At 37.4% G+C, this 24,435-nt stretch overlaps 1 protein-coding gene across 10 annotated transcripts in view; it reads left to right on the top strand.

The window, feature by feature from the left end:
* The first annotated feature begins 17,614 nt into the window (after window positions 1-17,614).
* The window catches only part of REPS1 (RALBP1 associated Eps domain containing 1), a 41,768-nt gene continuing 34,947 nt past the window's right edge, over window positions 17,615-24,435 (top strand). For 9 of the 10 annotated variants that reach the window (XM_008056301.2, XM_008056304.2, XM_008056302.2 and 6 more), the window contains exons 1-7: window positions 17,615-17,758; window positions 19,821-20,017; window positions 20,143-20,296; window positions 20,915-21,039; window positions 21,533-21,695; window positions 21,987-22,050; window positions 23,375-23,529. In XM_008056301.2, coding sequence (XP_008054492.1) covers window positions 17,638-17,758; window positions 19,821-20,017; window positions 20,143-20,296; window positions 20,915-21,039; window positions 21,533-21,695; window positions 21,987-22,050; window positions 23,375-23,529 — 979 coding nt within the window. In that variant the 5' untranslated portion in view covers window positions 17,615-17,637. The remainder of the gene's footprint in view (window positions 17,759-19,820; window positions 20,018-20,142; window positions 20,297-20,914; window positions 21,040-21,532; window positions 21,696-21,986; window positions 22,051-23,374; window positions 23,530-24,435) is intronic. The other variant, XM_021711482.1, reaches the window with a different exon arrangement.

Here is a 24,435-nt window from a genome sequence, read left to right as displayed (position 1 = left end):
TGTGTTCTTTAAAATATTGTACAATTGTAACATTTCATTCATCTAGCCAACAAATAAATATGGACACTGTGCTTTGGTATTGGTCTAGGTCCTGGGACTATGAGAGGCCTTCCCTGTTCTCTGGGTCTCATTCTTTCAAGAAATACTAACAATAAATAAGTTAACATAGAGTGCTCAAGGAAGGCCTCTGAGATCATGACCTTTGAAGAAAACGTCTGAGGGGAAAACATACTGAAGATATAGCAAGTGCAAAGGTCCTGAAGCAGGAGCAGTCTTGACTTATTGTACCTGACACACCAGTGAAGAATGAGATAATGCATTTTTAGTAATTAATTTCTCTTAGTTGCTATTCAGTTGTTTCCATACCTTGAGTCATTTTGCCAGATGACAAGATCTTACATTAAGCTATTATATAATAATTCACTGATGGCCTGAGAATAATTTTTTTCTGAATTGTAGGCAACTGAAATTCTCTAGGACCATTATATAATTAGGTTAATATATAATAATGCCTGTATATATGATTATCTTTCATGAAACCTGGTCTTACCCTGTTTTCCCATCGTGCTCTTACCTACTTGCTAGAGGACATGAAGGGACATTTTTTGCTGTTTTGACATTTCTTTTATTGCTGTTTTTCCGATACTATGGAATACCGTCAGGACAGATTGTGCAGACAGATAATCCAAGTGATTTGTTAGACCTGCGTGTGTGTGTGTGTGTGTGTATTTTTTTTAGTTGGAGTCTCCATTGCCCACGCTAGAGTGCAGTGGCACGCTCACAGCCACTCCACCTTCTAGGCTCAGGCGATCCTTCCGCCTCAGCCTTCCAAGTAGCTGGAACTACAGGTGCACGCTACCACGCCTAGCTAAGTTTTTGATTTATTGTAGAGATGAGGTCTCACCAGGTTGCTCAGGTGGGTCTTGAACCTGTGAACTCAGGCAATCTCCTCATCTTGGCCTCCGAGAGTGCTAGGATTACATGCTTGAGCCACTGTGCTCAGCCATATTTTTAAAAAAATTATTTTGAGTCCACATTAGCATTTGAAAATGGGGACATATTATAGAAAATTCCAGATATACAACATTAGAAAAATCTGAAGATGGCTTCATTGGGCAGGTATTCTCTACAGCAACAGTGAGCGAGGGTTGAATAGCAGTTGCTCCCTTTATACCTGCACTCCTTAGTTCACTACTCTCTTCACCTTGCCGGTTTCACTAATTTACGTTAATTGATTTCACCTATAGACGTTGTATTTTCAGTGACTGCTTTGAGAGAAGGGGACATCAAATCTGAGAGTTTCCCTTGTCACTGTACTCAGTTTTCATTCTGCAATATCATTTCTCAAAGCATGGTCTGCAGACCCTGGTCTTTGAGGTCAAAGTTATTTTCATAGCAACAATAAGACATTATTTGCCTTTTTTTTTTTACTGTGTTAACACTTGTGTTGATGGTGTAAAAGTAATGGTAGTTAAAACTGCTGGTTCCTTAGCACGAATCAAGGCAGCAGCATCAGACTGTACCAGTGTTGTACTCTGTACTGCTGGCAGTGAAGAAGCCAGTTTCACTTAAGGATATCCTTTGGGTAGCAGTAAAATTACTAATTTTATTAAATCTTGACCCTAAACTTACATCTTTTCAGTATTTTGTGTGATAAAACGATAAGTATGCATAAAGCTCTTCTGCTCCTTAATGACTGGAGAAAAAGTCCTTAGTATTAAATGTTATTGTTTGAGTGGAGAGCCAAACCATTTTTTTTTCATGGAATACCATTTTTCTTGAAAGAATAGCTGATTTAGGTATTAGGGAGATATTTTCCTGAAAATGAAGGAAGTGTGCCTGCCACTTCAAGGAAAACAGCTGATGCTATTTGTTGCTAATAAAATTCAAATTTTCCAGTGAAAATTTGAATTTAGAGAACTTTTATCTGTCACCAAGCAGTGCTTGACTGCTTCCCAATACTTAATGACTTTCCTTAGAGCGGCGGTGATATTAACAAATGTGGTTTTTAAAAAGTTAATAAGGAAGATGTGTCACATTTGGAAAAGTTTGTTGGTGTGGCTTTGGAGTTCATATTGAAACTAACCTTTAAGCAACTACCTTTAAGCACTTGTTGAGTTTTGATGTGGTATCAAAGAATAATGTCAGGGTTATCTGAAAAGACTATAAATATCCCTTTTCCCAACACCTGTGTGAAGTGTTTTTTCGAAACTTTTTAAAATAAAGCAGCATATGACAATAAATTGAATACAGAATAGATAAGATAATCTTTTCCTAAGCTAGACATCATGGAAATTTGTACATATGTAAGACAATGCACTCTTCTCACTTTTTTTTTTTCTTTTTTAGTTGTGGGAAATAATTACTTTTATAAAACTGTTATATGTGATAGGATTATTCTCATTTTTAAATGAGCTTATAGATACATGTTTTTGATTTCCCATTTTAAATTTGAATTTGATAAATACCAATAAATATAACCATAATGCAGTAGCCACAAATCCAAAAGGGCCTGCGCGTTACGTTCACCTATTCCAAAGAAGTCACTCAGAGCTCCAGTAGGGAGAGACATTGGTTTATTACACTTATGAGAGGATCACCAATGGCAGTGGGCCAGTGATGAAAGAATCCATGCCTCGGGACAGCACAGCAAACAGTTTTATAATCAAACAAGTTAATTCAAATTCCTATATAGTGCACAAGCACGTTGATTAAGAGTGATGATTACATTGTCTTTAGGTTGCTTGGTTACCTGCATCCCTGACTCCTTAACTTGTTACAGGGAATATGCATATCTTGCAGAAACCAGCCTTGGCCTTGGGGCTTTGGAGGGGGGTAGGAGCAGAGGAGGTGAGGACAGAAACAAGCTAAATATGGGGGAAAGAGGCAATGTCCAGACAAGTACCCCACAGTAACACAAAAGAAAAAGCATGAGTGGGTCCTCAATAGTTTTTTAAAGCAACTATAAGGTATCCTGAGACCAAATGTTCTAAGAATAACTGCTTTAGAGTCTACAGCAAAGGCATCTGATACATGGGCCGCTGACTCTAAAGTGTTTTAATAGGGATTAAACCAAAAAGAGGTTTGCTTCTAGACTGAGACGTTTTTAGTCCCATTTATAGACTAAAAATGCATTCTGAAATTTCCAGAGTGGCTATAATATATCTTAACTTAAACAATAGAACTGGTGTTCTTTGGAATACATTTTGGAACTACTACTCCATAAGCAAACCACTGTTAGGGTTTTGTCTCCTTATGTCCTGGAGGCATCTGAGAACAGGGTGGCTTTTCCCTCAGACTACCCTGGTATTGAATTTATTAGCCTCAGTTTTCTTTCCTGTGAACTGAAGATAATAGCCAACATTAGATGATTGTTCTGAGCATTTAATGGAATAACAGGTAAACACCCTTCCTAATAATAGGTGCTCAGTATAATTGTTCTCTACTTTCTATTAGATGTGAATCTCCATTACAGATATTCCCATGTTACTAAAGCTAGTGAGTCACAGAGTTGTAGAGACAAGTCTAACAAGGTAGTAGAACAATAGAAGTTACAGTGATTGTCTAGCCAGTATTGTGCATATAGGAAGACTAAACTGTCCAGGCTTTTAAGCCATCAAAAAAAGTTAGCATGTCCACTGACCTGATGTCACCTAAACTGAAGAAATTTTATAAAAATGAAAGCAGTAAAGTCACCTCATTTTTAACCTGATGAAGACTCAAAAGGGAGAATCTTTCTGTTTCATTATATTAAGCATTTATGTATACATATATTTTCATTTTGGAGAGAATATTGGCAACTTAATGGAATGTTCCTATCTCAATCTTATGTGTAGTTTCAGTATATCCCTCATTTTGTTTTTTTGATTTCCTTTGTGGTTCAGCTCATGGATTCAAACTCATGTGTAATTGAGCATTTACTTTACTTTGATCTTTTCTCACGATGAATAAAAGATAACTTCCAAGCACCTTTATTGTTCTTTACATTCTCTGCACTCTCACATTCTGAGCATAGGAATAGAGCCTGCCTTTGCATCTCAATACTTTTTCATTGTCGCTAGGCACTGTGGAAGGTAAAGTATGCTTTAGTACTTCTTGAGAGTACTCACACTGAGGAAGCTGACAGTATCTTGGCTAGAGCATGGGTCCCCATGCCCTGGGCCATGGACCAGTACAGCAGGAGGTGAGCAAAGCTTCATCTGTATTTACAGCCACTCCGCATTGCTCGCATTACCTCCTGAGGTCCGTTTTCTGTCAAATCACTGGCAGCATTAGATTCTCATAGGCAGGCGCACGAACCCTATTGTGAACTGCACATGTATGGGATCTGGATTGCATGCTCCTTATGAGAATCTAATGCCTTATGATCTGAGCTGGAACTGAGACAGTGATGCTAGTGCTAAAGAGTATACAGATTAACACAAATACAGATTAACATTAGCAGAGAGGTTTGACTGCACAAAGACCATAATAAATCAATTACTTACAAACTCATGTAAAACCCTATCAGTGAGTGGCAAGTGAGTTGATGTACTATAATTGTACAGCTGCAACTGGTGGCAGGCTTTGAGTTTGAATCTGACATTTATTTTAGTCTGCATATCACCCACCCATTATTTTATTTACCACTTCTGTCCATGTCTCTTTTTTTAATGATGAGTTGTACAATTATTTCATTATGTGTTACAATATAATAATGGAGATAAAGTACGCAATAAATATTATGCACTTAAATCATCCTGAAGCCATTCCCCTCCTCCGAGTCCCTGGAAAAATTGTTTTCCATGAAACTAGTTCCTGATGCCAAAAAGGTTGGTGATCACTGGGCTAAAAGACCATGTAAAGCGTGTCATAGAAGAAGAAAGGCATACATCTGAATTAGAACTCTACCCGTTTTTGAGCCCTCTGGCTTTAGGCAAGTGGCTTGGCTGGTCTAATTCAATTTCTTCTTCTGTAAAAAGATAATACCAATTCTATTTATTATTTTTGCAGTTTAGGTGGAAACACCTTGAGAGTTAGCGCTCTGCTTAGCATTGTGTGTCCTCGGTAAATATTAATTCCCCCACATATCCATATTTGTATATCCAGAAGTAAAAAATGATGCTCATGTACTTTGCTCATTGGAGAGTTCTTTGAGTCTTTATTAAAGAACTGCTTATTTTTCTTTTATATCTTTAAAAACTTGTTTCTATTTCTAGGCCTATGGCATACAAGGCAAAAGAGCAACAACTAGAGGCTGCTGATAAAGCAAAAATTGATAGCTTGGCAAAAAGGAAAATCACACATTATTACAGAGAGCAAAACAAAACAAAAACTTTGTTAATAGCTTTATCCAATTATGTGAAAGAAAAACATTTCACTTTTTCTTAGAGGCCTTGGATATATCATTGTAAAATAGTACAATGTACTAATTTGTTTCCAAAATCTGTATTGTCAAAAGTATATTAATCTGTGTGTAGTATATATACCTTTTAAAGGTATATGCTTTTGGTTTTCATAAAAATAATTTCTGCTCATAATTTTTAAAAATCAAGTAGTTTGCGAAGACTTGTAATTAAAAGCAACAGATTCCTCTTCTCCCTTTCCTATAATACTTAATGTTGATTCCTATAGAAACCTCTTTGAACTTAACTCTTTCAATTATTAATTCCATATTTCGTTTTAAAAATCTCACTTAATTCTCTTGGTAATGACCCCAATAAGAAAATTTTTTAAAAACCCAACTCTACTTTATCTTGGTTTGTTAGTTTTAGACACTTTCCTACTATAGTAAATAAGGATTTATTTTCTTTTTTTTGAGTTGGAGTCTCACTCTCTCACTCAGACTGGAGTGCAGTGGCTGCTCCCGGCCACCGCAACCTCGACCTGCTGGGCTCCGGCGAGCCTTCCGCCTCAGCCTTCCAAGTAGCTGGAACTACAGGCGCGTGCTACCACGCCCGGCTAATTTTTGATTTATTGTAGAGATGAGGTCTCGCCAAGTTGCCCAGGCGGGTCTCGAACCCGTGGACTCAGACAATCCACTCACCTTGGCCTCCCAAAGCGCTTGAATTACAGGCTGAGCCACTGAGCCCAGCCTATATAAGGATTTCAATCAAGTTGCTTTTCACTCTATTCTTCTCTTCCCCCCAATTTTATAATTTGTAGGTTCTCTGTTACCTTTGAAACTTCACTTGCTTATTTCTTGTCCTATTAACTCTGAGAATATGAGCCAGTGCATTTCCCTTCAACTTCCTTATCCTCCTCTCTCTCAACTTATTAGCCACACTTTTACATATTTAATATTGATAACATCTGCATATTATTTTGTAACCATAATTCTTAATATTTTGACTTTAGGTTGAATCTAGAAGTTGAAAGTAAGCAAAAAAGCATTTACATTATGACCATATAAGTATTTTCATGGCAGAGTCAAGTGTTCATCTTTTTTTCTTTGAGTCAGAGTCTCATTCTGTCACCAGGGCTGGAGTACAGTGGCGTGATCACAGCTACCACAGCTGCAACCTGTTAGGCTGAGGCAGTCCTTCCACCTCAGCCTTCCAAGTAGCTGGAACTACAGCACGTGCCAACATGCCCGGCTAATTTTTTGATTTATTATAGAGACAAGGACTTGACATGTTGCCCAGACTGTTCTCAAACTCCTGGGCTCAGGCCATCCTCTCGCCTCCGCCTCCCAATGTGCTGGGATTATAGGCTTGAGCTACCACGTCCAGCCAAGTATTTAGTATTATACTGTGTTTACAGCTTGTCCCCCTAGAGTTTCTCAACTGTCTTTCCTTTTTTTCTTGCACTGTTTGCCTTCATAGCCATTGAGTTCTCCTTCCTCTTTACTTTTCCTGAAAGCTTCCTTCTGGAGACTTCCGTCATTTTACTTTAATCTGAACCGGTTGCTCTCAGGCTAGTTGCATATCTGACATCCTGCAACTTTATTTCTCTACTGTTTAGGGGTTTATCTACTTTTTCCTGGATACCCTGTCTTCAGATTTTGCTGAATGACATCCTTAAATACTTTCCTAAGAAAGGGTTCATAGGAGATAAACTTTTTTGAATATCTACATATATGAAAGTGTCCATTCTTTCCATCATCTTGATAATAGTTTGTATATAAAGTTCTAGGTTGAAAATACTGTTTGCTTAGGACCTTGCAGATGTCGCTTTATTTTTTCTGATATTCAGTGTTACTGATAAGAAGTCTGATTCCAGTCTAATTGATATTTCTTAAGTGATTCATACTTCTTCCTCAAATCTCTTTCTCCTACCCCTGTTCTGGGTGCTTTAGGATTGTCATTTTCTCCTTGCTCTTTTTAAGTTGCCCAGCAATGTGTCCAGGAATTCTTGTCCTATTGTTCTGAGCATTCAGTAGATCTTCACAATCTGAAAGCTTTTCCTTCAGCTTTTGGCAAAATCTCTTACTTTAATTATGTATACTTCTATATTCTCTGTATTTCTGTAGACCTCATTTTAATAAGAATTCAGTCCCTCTAGAGGAATCTCTTTTTTTCTGTCATATTTTTTCAATTCACCATTGCTCTTCCTACTTCTGGAGGTGTTTTTCTCTTTTTATCTTCTAGTATTTCTGTTGAGCTTTGTGTATCTCAAGACATCTAGTTCTCTGATGGTTCTTTTCCCATAATATTCTGTTCTTGTGTTATGAATAGAGTATTGTCTTATATCTGTCAAAGAATACTTACTAAAGTATTTTTAAGTGTTCTTTGTTCTCTGAACTCTTTCCCCCATTTTTTGTTTATTTTTGCTGTTTGTTTCTGTTTGTAAATTTGATAGTCTTTTTTTATTTTATAGGCTTTCCTCAGTTGGTTATTGGTCTTTGGTAACCTGATTATATTTAAGGATGAGGCAATAGAGAAACTGGGCTCTTTGTACTTGAGCATAGCTTCTCAAAAGGTCATGTTACTTTAGGAGTAAAGTGTTGGGACTCTTAATTGGGATTGGTAAATGTTGAAAAGATACCTTTCTTTGGGGGCAACAACTCCTATCTACACCAGTGTCCTAATTTTTCTCTAACACTCCATTCTTTAGAGATATGCTTTCAGTGTTTGTTTGCTTTTGTTTGGAGTGGAGAGTCTAGTTGCTAGTATCTGTGAGCAGTAGTAGAGATGGGGATCTTCATCCTCTGTCCCAATCCCACCCTTAGTCGTACCTAGCATTTCTGTTTCTGGAGAGTTTCTGGATTTTGTTGGGTAAATCAGCCCTTCTTCATGGGTATTCTTGGCATTCATTTCTTCTACTCTACTTCTGTTTTCTGATTGCTAAAATTTATTGAAATTTTCTGTCAACTGACTTCCCCTTTTTTGTTGTGGGTTTGTTGCCTTTACTGTCATTTTAGTGAGATTCCTGAAGGGAGAAGAGGCAAATTCCTGTACATGTATATTGTCTTTAAACCAGAAGGTTCAACTATGAAGACATGAGAACATTCTATATTGTAGAAGGCTTTCATCAGAAATTATAATAGCACTCATATTAGTGCTTAAACTCTTGGCTTTCAAGAAAATGAGGTTTTCAAGAATGACTCTGAAGTCCCTAACTGTATAAATCTATGATTAGAGTTAGTAAATGGAAAGTAATAGCAGTGTTTATGGGCCAGACACTTATTGAAATGCTTCATTGAATATAGTCTCATTGAATCCTCATAGTAACCAAATGAGTTAGTATCTTATTTTTTTCAGTTGACAAGTGAGGAAACTGAGGCACAATAAAGTGATATAACTTGCTCAAGTACTATATGAATGATATAAACAATGATTCCCTAGCCACATTAATCTGTTCAGATATTAAAGTGAACTATCATCTAGTTAGTTTGCTTTTTTTCTTAGAAGTTAGTAGCTTTTTGGTAAATATTATGGACTTATCTAGGGCTAATAATACTTTGTGACTCTAACAGAGTTAATGAAAATGTTGACCTTCCTCTCTCATCTCAGACCACACAGTCAGGATTCTGTGCTGGTCAGTAAGATGTTATAGTCACTCAAAGTTTTTAGTATTTGCCTATGATGTACACACACACACACACACACACACACACACACACACACACACACACACATTTTTAGAGTTTGTCACCCAAGTAAGATGTTATAGTCACTCAAAAGTTTTTAGTATTTGCCTATGATGTACACACACACATACACACACACACACACACACACACACACACACACACACACACACACACACACACATATTTTTAGAGTTTGTCACCCAAGCTGGAATGCAGTGGCTCAATCATAGCCCACTGTAACCTCAAGTTCTTGGGCTCAAATGGTCTTCCCACCTCAGCCTCCTGAATAGCTAGGATTACTGGCACACACTGTCATGCCTAATTTTTTGTTGAGATGAGATCTCACTATGTTGCCCCAGACTGGTCTCCAACGCCTGACTTCAAGTGATCCTCCCACCTCAGCCTCCCAAAGTGCTGGGATTACAGGCATGAACCACTGCACCCAGCTGACCGTATTATATTTTAAAGCATATTCCATTTATAGAAATTTGCTCTGTAGTTGTACAGGTAACAAGGACATGTACAAAAATGTTTATGGTACTATTTATAATAGAAAACTGGAAAACCTACATGTCCATCAAGGATTGGTTAATTTGTGATAGGAGCATCTATCCATACAATGAAATACTCTGTATAAAAAGTGAGAGATGTATGTATGCGGATACAGAAAGATCTTTGAGTAACATATGAAAAAATCATATATAGTATTACACTGCTTATGTAAAATGTGTGTATTACTTATATGTTTTTGTGTGATTGTAGAAAATATTAGAAGAACATATGAAAGGAATTATTACCTTTTTAAAAAGTTTACCAACATAATATTCTCGTTAAAAGTTGCTTTCAGTCTGGGTGCAGTGGCTCACACCTGTAATCCCTGCACTTTGGGACGCCGAGGTGAGAGGACTACCTGAGCCCAGGAATTCGAGACCAGCCTGGGCAACATGGTGAGACCTCATCTCTACAATAAAATTAAAAAATTCTCCAGTTATGGTAATGTATGCCTTCCAAGTCTTAGCTACTTGGAAGACTGAGGCGTAAGAATCACTTGAGCCCAGCAGGTTGAGGCTGCAAGTTGATGCCACTGCACATCAGCCTGGGTGACAGAATGAGACCCTGGTTCAAAAATATGTATAAGCCAGGCACAGTGGCTCATGCCTGTCACAGCACTTTGGGAGGCTAAGGCGAGAGGATTGCCTGAGCCCAGGGGTTCGAGACCAGCCTGGGCAACATGGTGAGACCTCATCTCTACAATAAATAAAAATTTTTAAAAATTAGCCAGATATGGTAACGCGTGCCTGTAGTTCAGCTCTTTGGAAGACTGAGGTGGAAGGTTTATCTGAGCGCAGCAGATTAAGGCTGTGGTGGCCACAAGTGTACCGCTGTACTCCAGCCTGAACAACAGACTCTGACTCAAAATAAGTAAATAATAAAAGTTGCTTTCAGATTTTTATTGCATAACTAATAGAACACTTAGCATTAAAAGATTGCCTGTCTTATGCAATCACCTCTTTTTAAAATTTGTTTTTAATTGCCAAATAATCATGGGGTACATAGTAATGTTTCAATGCATATAATGCATAGTGATTAGATCAGGGTAATCAGTGTTCATCGTCCCAAATATTTATCATTTTCTTGTGCTGGGAACATTCAGTATCCTCCATCTAGCTATTTGAAATATGTTATTGTTAACTATAGTCATCTTACAATGATATAGACCCCTAGAACTTATTCCTCCTATCTAGTGGTAATTTTGTATCCTTTAACAAATCATTCCCTATTCCTCTCTTCCCTCTACTCTTTCCAACCTGTAGTACAGGTTCTTTTTACTTCTGCTTACTTTTTACGTCTATGAGATCAACATTTTTTAGCTTCCACATGAGTGTGAACATATGGTATTTAACTTTCTGTTCCTCACTTATTTCACTTACCACAACTTCCTCCAGTTTCATCCATGTTGCTGTGAATGACTGGACTTTGACTGAGTAGTATTCCATAGTATATATACATCACATTTTAAAAAATTCATTCATCTGTTGTTGGACACCTAGGCTAATTCTATATCTTGGCTGTTAGGAATAGTGCTATAGTAAACATGGGGGTGCAGATGTGTCTCTGATACAATGATTTCCTAACCTTTGAATAAATTCTCAGTAGTGGGATTGCTGGATCATATGGTAGTTCAGTTTGTAGATTTTTGAGAGATTTCCATACATTCTCCATGGTGACTCTACTAGTTTGCGTTCCCACCAACAGTGTATAAGAGTTCCCTGTTCTCCACATCCTTGCCAGAATGTGTTATTTTTTTGTCTTTTTGATAATAGCTCTCCTAACTGGGATGAGATGATACCTCTTTGTGGTTTTGCTTTGTATTTCCCTGGTGATTAATGATGTTAATCTTTTTTCTTTTTTTTTGAGTTAGAGTCTCACTCTGTTGCCCAGACTGGAGTGCAGTGGCCGCTCCCGGCCACCACAGCCTCGACCTGCTGGGCTCCGGCGATCCTTCTGCCTCAGCCTTCCAAGTAGCTGGAACTACAGGCATGCGCTACCATGCCCAGATAATTTTTTTTAATTTATTGTAGAGATGAGGTCTTACCAAGTTGCCCAGGCGGGTCTCGAACCTGTGGGCTCAGGCAATCCACTCACTTCAGCCTCCCAAGGTGCGGGATTATAGGCTGAGCCACCGAGCCCGACTAATCTTTTTTCATATACTTGTTGACCATTTGTATGCCTTCTTTTTTTTGGAGTTGGAGTTGGAGTCTGACTCTGTCACCCAGACTGGAGTGCAGTGGCACACTCCTGGCCACTGCAGCCTCGACCTGCTGGGCTCCGGCGATCCTTCCGCCTCAGCCTTCCAAGTAGCTGAAACTACAGGCGTGTGCTACCATGCCTGGCTAATTTTTTATTTTATTTTATTGTAGAGATAAGGTCTCGCCAAGTTGCCCAGGCAGGTTTCGAACCTGCGGGCTCAGGCAATCCACTCACTTCAGCCTCCCAAAGTGCTGGGATTGCAGGCTGAGCCACCGAACCTGGCCATTGACTATACTTTTTTAGGTAGTCATAAAATCTTTGCCCAGTCCAACATCCTGAGTCATTTCCCCTAAGTTTTCTTATAGTAGTTTTATCATTTGGGGTCTTATATTTAGGCCTTTGATTCATTTGGGATTGATTTTAATATAGAATGATTGGTGATCATTGGGGGAGGGGAGGTGGTTAATTTCATTCTTCTGCACATGGATGTCCAGTTTTCTCAGCTCCATTTATTGAAGAGACTCTCCTTTTCCTAATGGATATTCTTGGCACCTTTGTCAAAAATCAATTGTCTGTAGATATGTGGATTATTTTCAGGGTTCTCTAGTCTCTTCCATTGGTCTGTGTCTTTATGCCTGTATCATGGTGTTTTGGTTACTACAGCATTGTAGTATATTTTGAGGTCTGGTAGTGTGCTACTGCCAGCTTTGTTCTTTCTACTCAGGATTACTGTGGCTGCTTGGGGTCTTTTATGGTTCCATACAAATTTTAGGATTTTTTTTCTAGTTCTGTGAAGAATGTCTTTGGTATTTTGATAAAGATTGCATAGAATTGCTTTGAGTAGTATTGTCATTTTAACAGTATTCCTACATGAGCTTGGGATGTTTTTCCATTTGTTTGTATCCTCCTCTTCAGTTTCTTTCATCAGTTATTTGTAATTTTCCTTGTACAGGTTTTCACCTTCTTGGTTAAATTTATTCCTGGGTGGTTTTTTTTTTTGTAAGTATTATAAATGGGTTTGCCTTCTTGATTTCTTTTTGAACTAGTTTGTGTATAGAAATGCTGCTTATTTTCAAATGTTGATGTTTGTATCCTACAACTTTACTGAATTAGTTTTTTGGTGGAGTTTTTAGGTTTTCCTGTATGTAAGATCATGCCATTTGCAAACACAGACAGTTTGACTTCATCTCGATTTGGATGCCTTTTATTTCTGTTGCCTAATTGCTCTAGCTAACAGGAATTGTTACTTCTGATTGGGCCTGTGGGAACTTTTAATTTTATATCCTTATGTAACATTATATTTATTTTGCTATGAGCGTGTGAATTTCATAATGTTAAGAAAATAAAACTCAGTAGTTTTCAGTAACTGTCAGTAGTAAACCAACAACCACTAACTGGCCCTAGGTTTCCTAGGTGAGTTAGAAATCTAATGGAAGTTGTCTGGGAATCTGTATCCTAACAAGTGCTTCAAGTGTTCTTCATGGTGAGGTAACTCTGCTAGCGAAAAGAACAAGCATGCACGCAAATAGGCATCATTAAGATTAAGAGGAAATTACCATAGAGAGAAAATTTAAAGAACAAGACTATTTTGAATGATGCTGAACTAAGAAATTTGGAGGTGACAAATGTAATTTACCAAATATTTTTGAGATAACAAACCTGGTTTATTTCAAATAACATGGAAGAAACTGAAACACATATCAGAGCTATAGCCTATCCTGTATCATAGATGAATTCTTTCAAATATTCATGGAACACATAATTCTTAATCTATTCAAAGCATTTCATAGCAGAGAGAAAAAAGTAGTCTGCTGATTCTTCTAACATAGCCAACATAACATCAATTCCATAACCTGACATAGATTATATATTTTTTTTTTAAAAAACCTAATTGTTTAAGATTGTGGTTAAAATATTTTATACATATTATTTGAAAAGTAATAATACCATTTCTAAATGAAATTTATTACAAGTATCAAATGCTGGCTCAATATTAGGATATATATTAATATACTCATTAATATCAATAGACCAAAGATTAAAATGATGATCTATTAGCTTTCTCTCAAAAATGCGCATGACAGAATTAACATCTATTTGTGGTTTTTGAAAATATAAAACCAAAACCAAGTCTGTTAGAGGAGTGGAACTAACTGAATAGTTTCTTAACAAAGATGTTGCCGAGTATTAACCAGTATCATGCTTAATATAAAACAAATTTTGAACAAGACTATAAATAAATTCCTATCCCAAGTGAGAGCTCAATGTATTCTGAAAAATTCTTAGTTCTAAAGACTATTTTGAAGAATAAGTATTTGAGAATAGTCCAAACATTTCTAAACAAGGAGAAAAAAATGTGAGGGCTGAACTAGTCCTATCAAATATTTAAATATTATAAAACTAAAGTAATTAAAACATTATGTTACAGGTCCAGAAATAGCTATACAGAACTTTGTAACATAAGGGGTCCAGAAATCAGCACATATAAATATATGAGTAGCTTTTCAAGTTACTGGAGAAAAGGTGAGTTTTTTCATAAATAATTAACTATTGAGGATGATCAAGAGATTACCTAATTTGTTTCTCATTCCAAAATAAATTCTACTTTGGTCAGACTTACATATTTTCAGTATCATTAATAAATATTCTAGAAGAAAACATTTATAATGACTATTCAAAGTACGGCAAAGCCATAAAGGGGGAAAATGATAAATTTGTATAAAAATTGTAAAATTCTGTGATGGGACTGTAAGCTAATTTAACCTTATGGAAAACATTATGAAGATTTCTCAAAGAACTAAAAATCGAATTACCGTTTGACCCAGCAATCCCACTACTAGGGAGCTACCCAAAGGGAAATAAATCAATATATAAAAAAGATAACTGTACTCATATGTTCATTGCAGTACTAGTCACAATAGCAAAATCATGAAACAAATCTAAGTGCCCACCAACAATTGACTAGATAAAGAAAATTTAGTGTATATATAATAAGAATACTATGTAGCCATAAAAAGAATGAAATCATGTCCATTGGAGCAACATGGATAGAGCTGGAGATCATCATCCTAAGTAAACTGACTCAAACAGAAAACCAAGCACCTGTATGTTCTCACTCATATGTGGGAGCTAAATGGTCACAGAGATGGAAATAACAGACACTGGGGACACCAATAAGGGGGGAGGTGAGAAGGGGGGTTAGGGTTCAGAGATTGCCTATGAGGTACAATGCTCACCATATGGGGACACAGGCCACCTGAGACCCAATCCCCACCACTACACAATATGTCCATATAACGAACATGCACGCGTACCTCCTGAATCTAAAATAAAAATGAAAAAAAATGATTAAAAAATAATAATAATCCCAGCCAAACACGGTGGCTCGTGCTTGTAATCTCAGCAAGACCAGCCTGGGCAACATAGCAAGACCTCATCTCTACAAAAAATAAATTAGCTGGGCATGATAGTACACGCCTATAGTCCCAGCTAATTGGGAGCCTGAGTTGGAAGGATCACCTTAGCTCTACTCGACAGTGCAGTGAGCTGTGGTTATGTTGCTGCCTTCCAGCCTAGATGACAGAGTGAGACCTCTGCCTAAAAAAAAATTAAAAAATTAAAAATTAAAATTCTGTACCACCAAAAATGGCTTTTTAAAAAAATAGATAAACTAGGAAATGAATAAAGAAGACCAATAACTCATTGTAAAGTTGGTAAAGGACATGTTGGAAAATTCACAAGAAAAGAAATACAAATGGCTAATACATGGAAAACTTTTAATAAATTATGAATTAAAACAAGTGAGTTTCTGGCTTCGTTTTTGAATACTCCCTCCTTGTTTCTAACCATTCCCTGGGTATCTCCCCGGAATAGCAACAAACTACTTACTGTTATCTCCTTTAAGTTCTTACCTTTTTCTAGCATATTCCTGGCATGTATTAGATGTTCTGTTATATAAACAAAAGTATCTAAGAGGTATAATGATCTCCTAAGAGTTGTCAGGTGACCAGAAAAGAGTAGAGGATAAGGGCAGTAATCACAGTAAAATATGTCTGCATGGCCTGTGAGGCTGTGTGGCCTTCCTTTGTTGATTCCTTTCCCTCATGGTTCTGTTAATGGTGTTAACCTGCCTCATGATCCTCTTTACCTTTCCAGATTTCTTCAGAAGCACATGCACGTTAGTGGCAGGAGCAGGAACTTGTGCCAGTGCTCATCAGTCAGCAAAAATGACTCTCTTTGTGCATATAAGCAAATGGTTATTATTGTTGAGATACATTGCTTAACCATCAGTAGGTATTTCCTTTGCAGTTCTGTGAATACTTTTTTTCAGACTTAATACCACAACCTCTCAAGGTACCTTATCTTTCTTTGAGTGTTTGGGAAAAGGAGAAAATAGACTAAATCTACTCCTTCTCTACAATAAGTTGTATTATTTGAGAAAGTGCTTTAAAATGAAACCTAGTTTTAAGATAAATGTATAAGCCGGGCTCAGTGGCTCAGCCTGTAATCCCATGCCTTTGGGAGGCCGAGGTGAGTGGATTGCCTGAGCCCGCGAGTTCGAGATCCGCCTGGGCAACTTGGCAAGACCTCATCTCTACAATAAATCAAAAAATCAGCCGGGCGTGGTAGCGTGTGCCTATAGTTCCAGCTACTTGGAAGGCTGAGGCGGAAGGATCGCCGGAGCCCAGCAGGTCGAGGCTGCGGTGGCAGAGAGCGGCCACTGCACTCCAGTCTGGGCGACAGAGTGAGACTCCAACTGAGGAAAAAAAAAGATAAATGTATAATGTCTGTATAGTAGAAATCTGCTTCAGCCTTTGGAGTTATAATTTAGTCTAGTAACCTGAAATCCTCTTTTTCAAGTCAGATATTTACTTGTAGTAGCCAGTCTGAAAATACTTATTCAATTACTAGAGTAATTGATCATTGTAGACCCTTGAATGCGTTCATGCTTTTTTTTTTTTTTTAAGGACAAACAAAACTTTGTGCTGTTTTAAAAAATGGTATAACCTCAATTTGGAATATAAGGGAGTGGGGGAAGCCCCTACTATTAACCTCACCTAACAAAACTGCTGGTGGAGTTTTTTGATGTAGTTCCCAAATTTGTGTGTATGTGGTTAAAATAATGTATCTTACTTTTCTTTCCCCACTTAAGAGAGCCTTAGCATTTCCCCATGTTGTTATATCATCATGTTAAGACTCTAAATGGCAGCTTAATAATGTTAGTCACATGATCCTGCTGTGTAAACAGTGCTTATGAAGAAGAGTGGATGGCATGTAGTTTCTTTTTTTTTTTTTGAGTTGGAGTCTCACTCTGTCACCCAGGCTGGAGTGCAGGGGCATGCTCATGGCCACCCCAGCGTTGATCCGCTGGCTTCCGGCGATCCTTCTGCCTCAGCCTTCCAAGTAGCCAGAACTACAGGTTCATACTACCATGCCCGGCTAATTTTTTTATTTATTGTAGAGACGAGGTCTCGCCAAGTTGCCTGGGCTGGTCTCAAACCCGTGGGCTCAGGCAGTTCACTCGCCTGGGCCTCCCAAAGTGCTGGGATTACAGGCTGAGCCACCGAGACCAGCCGGCATGTTGTTTCTTTAAAAATGTGACTATTAATGAAAAACAGTGATTCTAATAAAATTGCTGAGTACATAGATTTTAGTAAATGGTAGAATGATCATTTTCTTATTGTGAGGTCAGGGATTTTTTTGTTTCAGAACAGATGAACCTGAAACTTGAAGCTGGTTGTCAATTGAGAGTATTATAGCATATATTAGGTACTTATTTTAGATAAATTAAAAACAAGCTCAATATCTGCTTAATTTTGAACAGAGAATTTTTGTCAGGAATCTTAATTTAACATTGTGTTCCTTTATAGATCATGGAGCTTTGTGGTGCAAAAAGACTTGGTTATTTTGGAAGAAGTCAGTTCTACATCGCTTTGAAACTTGTAGCTGTTGCCCAGTCTGGTTTTCCTTTAAGAGTGGAAAGTATAAATACAGGTAAACATGGAGTACACTAGTAACCAAAATGAAAACAGGCTTCTATTACAAATAAAGTCAGTAGAACTCTTGAGTCTTTCTGGTATTATAGAGGCATTTGTGAACTTACATGAAGTGTCATGACTTTATTTCCAATACCTTGCATTTCTCATTTGAGAATATTAGAGAAATATGTTTGTCTTATATTTGTTATGGCATAGAATATGTACTTCATACATATTTGATGATATATGTACCATTTAAATGATAATTTTTTATAATTAATTTTACTAAAAATTACTTAGAAATAATTTAGGTGAATTCTTCTATCAGGGTAAGTGATGAAATTGTAGTGACCATCTTCATATTTAGGGGTTTTTTTTCTTTGATTCGGAATCTCAGTCTTTCACCCAGACTGAAGTACACTGATAGGATCATGACTTACTGTAGCCTTGAATCCACCTTTTTCAGTCTCCCAAGTAGCTGGGACTGTAGACATGCGCCACCACACCTGGCCAAATTTTTTATTTTTTGTAGGGATGAGGTCTTGAATTCCTGGGCTCAAACAGTCATCCCACCTTGGCCCCTCCCAAAGTGCTAGGATTGCAGGTGTGAGCCACTGCACCCAGCCAGAACAACCTTATACTTTGTGGGGTTTTTTGTTTGGAAAGGCTAGGAAGGCTTCAACTGAAATTACAAAGTACAGTTAACCTTAACTTTCTGAGTGATAGAGACAGTATTGAAATATTGGCAGACTAAAACCTAGTTGCAGACATCTGATCACCTTATAAGTGTCACCCTAGATAATTTATTTTTTAGTTATTCGGAAGCTTATTGATGTGGAAGAAGATAGAAATTTTATAAAGACAGGTACTTAAGTGCAGAGGGACCTGTTGTTTTCGTAGAGAAAAGGGGAAAGAGGTAAATTGAGAATTTTTTAAATCTGTAAGTTACAGAAAATTTTCTGTAAAATCTGTAAATATCAGAATTCTTATTAATAAAAATAGTTTGAAGTACCAGCTTAGTTTATTGGTCAGCTGGAGGTTTTTACTGTGGACCTCTGGTTTGCCACATATCATTTTTCTGGTGTTAAGAGTTCTAAAAAAAGACAAAGGTAATCACATAATGGAGGGAAGTGCACTTTCCTTTGAAAATGACTGCAGCTGTTTTGTTCTAGTCTTAAATTGTGACTTATGATTTACCTGCAGAGAATTTCTCAGTCTTTCATCTTTCTCCTCTATTTAAAATTGAGTGTTGCATATCTGACCAGTAGGAGAGTCAAAAGCCAGACCCCAGTGGTTAGAGGGAATGCTGTGCACCATGTCCTTGGTAGGTTAACAGTAAGGTATATTTAGGAATTTCCAACATGAGTCATAGTGGCATATTCTTTGTTTACTTAGAGCTCTATAAGCTTACTTCAGAGACCCAATATGAGTAGAAGCAGCCTAGGCTTTGGGGTCTGGCTGACCTAGGTTCGGGTCTTAACTGTCAGTTACTGTTTGTGACCTTGGCATCTCAGAGCCTCAGGTTCCTTATCTGTAAACAGGGGCTTTGCAGGATTGCCATGGTTGAGATGAGGTAAATATAAGGTGACAGGTGTAGGACCAGGCATAGAGTATACATTTAATATAGCTATTGTTATGCTATAGGAGAGGGATCACCAGTAGCAGGACATTGCCGGGGAGGGGGATGGCACATAACATCGCTAAGGGTATCTGATCCTAAACCAGGGGAAGTGAGGACCAGATGGAGGCCCAGATTTCACCTGTACAAGACTACTTATGCACCTAATTCTGACTTGTACCCCACATCTTTATAATAAAATTAAGTTTATATATATGTGCATGCACACACATAGCTATTATTATCACCTTTTAGAGGGACTAAAAGGTTTTACTACTTCTTTCTAGGTAAAAGTCTCCATAAACAATCTAACAGAGATGATGTTCCCAATTTTGTAGAGATAGACTGTTCCTCTTATTTCTGTTTTTGAAAAATTCTAATATCTAATTTGTCTCTTATTTTAGTTTTTAATGTATGTCCTTTTTAATTTTAAAGTAATAATTATTTTTGTGGTTAACAGTAAAGGACCTTCCTCTGCCAAGATTTGTTGCTTCAAAGAATGAACAGGAATCTCGCCATGCAGCCTCATATTCTTCCGATTCTGAAAATCAAGGATCTTATTCTGGTGTAATTCCTCCACCACCTGGCAGGGGGCAAGTGAAAAAGGGATCCATAAGCCATGATACAGTTCAGCCTCGTACATCTGCAGATCCACAGGTAATTGCATAAATTTTATCCGTTGATGTCCTGTGTAGATGTTTGCATGAAAACATTTGTTGGTAGCTTAATATTTCAAATGTCTCCTTGAAATTAAATGTTTTAAAAAATTATATTCTTTTTAGGAACCTGCATCCCCAGTAGTTTCACCACAGCAGTCGCCACCAACTTCTCCCCACACATGGAGGAAGCACAATCGTCATCCCAGTGGGGGGAATAGTGAGAGGCCTCTTGCAGGACCTGGGCCGTTTTGGTCTCCCTTTGGTGAAGCACAATCAGGTATTCCAAGACTCTTTTTTTTTTAAGAGTCTCACTGTGTTGCCCAGGCTATTCTCACACTTCTGGACTCCAGTGATTCTCCTGCCTCAGTTTCCTGAGTTGCCAGGATTACAGGCTCGTGCTATTTCCCGACTTAGAGATTCTTTAAAAGTAACAATTATTTAGGATTGTAAATTGAAGGAAACTTGATAACATTCCTTTAAGAGTTACTTTCAAGCTAATTTTAAATTGTAAGTTAAGTTAAATAGAAGCAAAAGCTAATTATGAAAAGGTATAAGTAGATTACATCACTTTGGAAAGTGTTAGTTGCATTTACTTAAATCTGTGATGCTTATACAAAAATGTATGCATACCAGATTCTCAGGTAAAATGAATCATTATCATATATATTAGGTATATGCCATATTAGGTATATACTATATAAATTGTGTTGGTATTGACAAGGAGAGTCAGAGTAATTAAAAATATTTAAATGAGGTATAACTTTAAATTGGTCACAAAAGATTCCATTTTGGAAGTGGTTAGATTTCTTAAAAGTTAGAGTTTGAAAGAGAACTTCCTGGTAACTTTCTATTTTTCCTCAAACGTAAGTCAGCATGCTTACCCATTCTCTTTTAGGTTCCTCTGCTGGTGATGCAGTGTGGTCAGGCCATTCTCCACCTCCACCTCAAGAAAACTGGGTCAGTTTTGCAGATACTCCACCAACCAGTACTCTTTTAACCATGCATCCTGCTTCTGTCCAGGTGTGACATTTTATTGGTATTGCATTTTTATTTGCTTCATTCAGAGTACTGCTGCAGTCATGTTTTTATATTTTGCTGTTGCAAATTTTATAAATGCGAGTACACTCTTTATTTAAAAAAAAAAAAAGCACTGTGCCTTTTCAAGTCTGTTATCATTGGAATGTTTCAGCTGATTTTATTTCTGTTTCTAGTTCCCTAGTAAAGTTTTGAAAGTTTTCTGCATCTGGGAATATATTTGCTTGGCTTTCTTAGCACATTTTTCATAACTTTCTGTTGCTTACATAATTGCTATCATTCTACACATTTATATAATCATTGTGCCAAAACATATCCAATAACCTGACTATAATACATACATGGTTTGTTGATGACTTCTTACATTTTAAATGTCCACAAAAAGTAAGTTTCACTTTCCCAATAAGTAACCTAGCAATCTTGGTCCATAAAATCATGTAGATAGATACTGTACTGAGGAAAAAATGTTTCATTACAGGACCAGACAACAGTACGAACTGTAGCATCAGCTACAACTGCCAATGAAATTCGTAGGCAATCCAGTAGTTATGATGATCCCTGGAAAATAACAGATGAACAAAGACAGTATTATGTAAATCAGTTTAAAACCATTCAGCCTGATCTAAACGGATTTATTCCAGGTGAGTTATTAAAAACAAAAGTTCTTGTAGATGGAACAGAACAATGTCTCAATTTCATAATCTCAAAGACATTGTTTTGTCGGACTTTGATTTTACTTATAAAAGGTATCTAGTTCTCAAGTCATTTGACAAAAAAGAGTTTATAATCACTGGGGACTGAAAATATGACATAGTCACATATTAAGCTTACCTTTTTCCCAGTGAAAAAAGTCTAAGACTCTTACTTCACATTCTGTTCTTGAGTCTGTAAGTTGAGAATAACATTAAACAATAACTGTTTTAATATTTCAGGATCTGCAGCTAAAGAGTTTTTTACAAAATCAAAACTTCCTATTCTTGAACTTTCTCACATTTGGTAAGTGTGGTATATCAGTTGGGCGATGTGACTTGTTTCAAAGGAGTTTCTAGCAGGTAGATTTTAGAACCTTAAAAGATAAATTATTAGAAAAATAACCTCTTTAGGAATGTTCTGAAAGAAGTCAGTGTTGCCTTACAATAACCAGCTTCTCTCTTACCTTGTAGAAAAGAAATAAGTGATACAGGTGCAGTAGTTCTTTGTAAAGTGCTAATATTCTTTAAGCTGTATCAGCTGGTCTTTTTGTTGCTAGCATAAAGCCTGGCATAAAAGCTAGTTTGCACATACTAGCTTTTATGGGTTATGTTTATCCCAGCTGTGAGTTTAGAACAGTGCTTAACTCCCATTTCAACACAGACTACGACTCAGGATAGCTGCCATATAGTTGGAATTGGCCATTACAACATAGAGTGCAATCACAAAATGCTTTTTAAAACAATTACCAGGTAAATCAAGAACTAGCAATACATGCATGCTATTTATAGTTTAAGGCAATAAGTACAAAAGTGGTTGCCTCTGTATCTAGGAAATGGCAGGGACAGCAAGCTGGTAGCTGTATTGTTGTTTCCAGCCTTGTAGTTCTACTTGGTGCTTGAAAGTACATACATGTTGAAGTTTCATAACACTAAAAACAAAAGTGTGAAATATTTTAGTGGACCAGGCATGGTGGCTTAGCCTATAATCCCAGCACTTCGGGAGGCCAAGAAAGAGGATTGCCAGAGCCCAGGGTTTCAAGACCAGCCTGGGCAACTTGGTGAGATCTCGTCTCTACAGTAAATCACAAAAACTAGCTGGGCGTGGTGGCATGTGTCCGTAGTTCCAGCTACTTGGAAAGTTGAAGCAGAAGGATCGCCTAAGCCCAGCAGGTTGAGGCTGCAGTGGCTGTGAGCATGCCACCGCACTCCAGCCTGGGTGACTAAAGTGAGACTCCAACTAAAAAAAAAAAAAAAAAAATTTAGGGACTTATTACATATGCCTTACTTATCTAAACCCTGCTGCTAAAAATGCATACAAGTTAGAGATCACTTTTTGTGAGGGGAACCTTAACTATAAGGGCTATTTTTTAGCATTTTATTATGAGAATTTCAATCATACTGGAACGTTTACTGAATCATACCATGAATACTCACATGTCCACCACCTAGTTATACAGTTACCATTTTGCTATATTTACTATATTATACTTCTTTACATCTGTAGAATTTTTATAGTTACTGGCTTTTTGAACTTGCTTAGGGAAAGTATTTCCCTTCTTTCTTTTTGAAAAATAAAGGGATCCAAAGTAGAATGTGATTATTATATTCACAATAAGTTTGTCTTCTAGGGAACTCTCAGACTTTGATAAAGATGGTGCGTTGACACTGGATGAGTTTTGTGCTGCTTTTCATCTGGTGGTTGCTAGGAAGAATGGCTATGACTTACCAGAAAAACTTCCTGAAAGCTTAATGCCCAAACTGATTGATTTGGAAGATTCAGCAGGTAAGATTGGTAGCTGAAGAGAGCTGGTTGCATACCTTGATAAACATACTGCTTGATTTTGAAACAGAATCACAATAGATGTTAAAACTTAGCTTGATAGCTCAGACATTTCATGAAGAGCACGTGGATTTGCCATTAGAAAGATGTACAGGCTGAACTTGATTTTGTCTTATCCAGTCAACTTTTAAAATAGAAGTAAAGAGTATATGCCACTCTTTTATTGTTACATTTGTGACTTTCTGATATTTGAAGAGCTTTTCACAGTATCTTCTAAGTTTGTCATCCTTTAATTGCATTGCATTTTGTTGGAAGTGAGTAAACTAACCTGTCTACTTTATAAACAGTTTTCCATTTAATGCATCTTAATTTGTTGAAGGGAAATAACCTGGTTCATCATTGGACCTTTGCAGTAACAAGCATTTTCCTTTAAGATACCAGGCTCAGCTGGGCTCAGTGGCTCAGCCTATAATCCCAGCGCTTTGGGAGGCAGAGGTGAGTGGATTGCCTGAGCCCGCAGGTTCAAGACCAGCCTGGGCAACTTGGCGAGACCTCATCTCTACAATAAATCAAAAAAAAAATTAGCCAGATGTGGTAGCGTGCGCCTGTAGTTCCAGCTACTTGGAAGGCTGAGGCGGAAGGATCGCCGGAGCCTGGCAGGTTGAGGCTCTGCACTCCAGTCTGGGCGACAGAGTGAGACTCCAACTCAAAATAAAAAAAAAAGATACTAGGATTTCTTCTGCAGACTCTAAAGAGATCTGGGAATTTTGTTTTTGATGTTAGAGACTGCTGTCTTGTTAACAAGAATGCTAAATGTTCACACTTACTCATAGTTTTCTTTAAGAGGAAAAGAATATCAGAGGTTAAAAATTTGTGCGTTTTTTGGGGGAGAGCACCACAACATCAATA

Source organism: Carlito syrichta, unplaced genomic scaffold (assembly GCF_000164805.1).
Source record: "Carlito syrichta isolate Samal-C Ts95f unplaced genomic scaffold, Tarsius_syrichta-2.0.1 Scaffold302318, whole genome shotgun sequence".
Classification (NCBI taxonomy): domain Eukaryota; kingdom Metazoa; phylum Chordata; class Mammalia; order Primates; family Tarsiidae; genus Carlito; species Carlito syrichta.
Note: the sequence above shows the minus strand (reverse complement) of the source record. Positions and strands in the feature narration are given on the sequence as shown.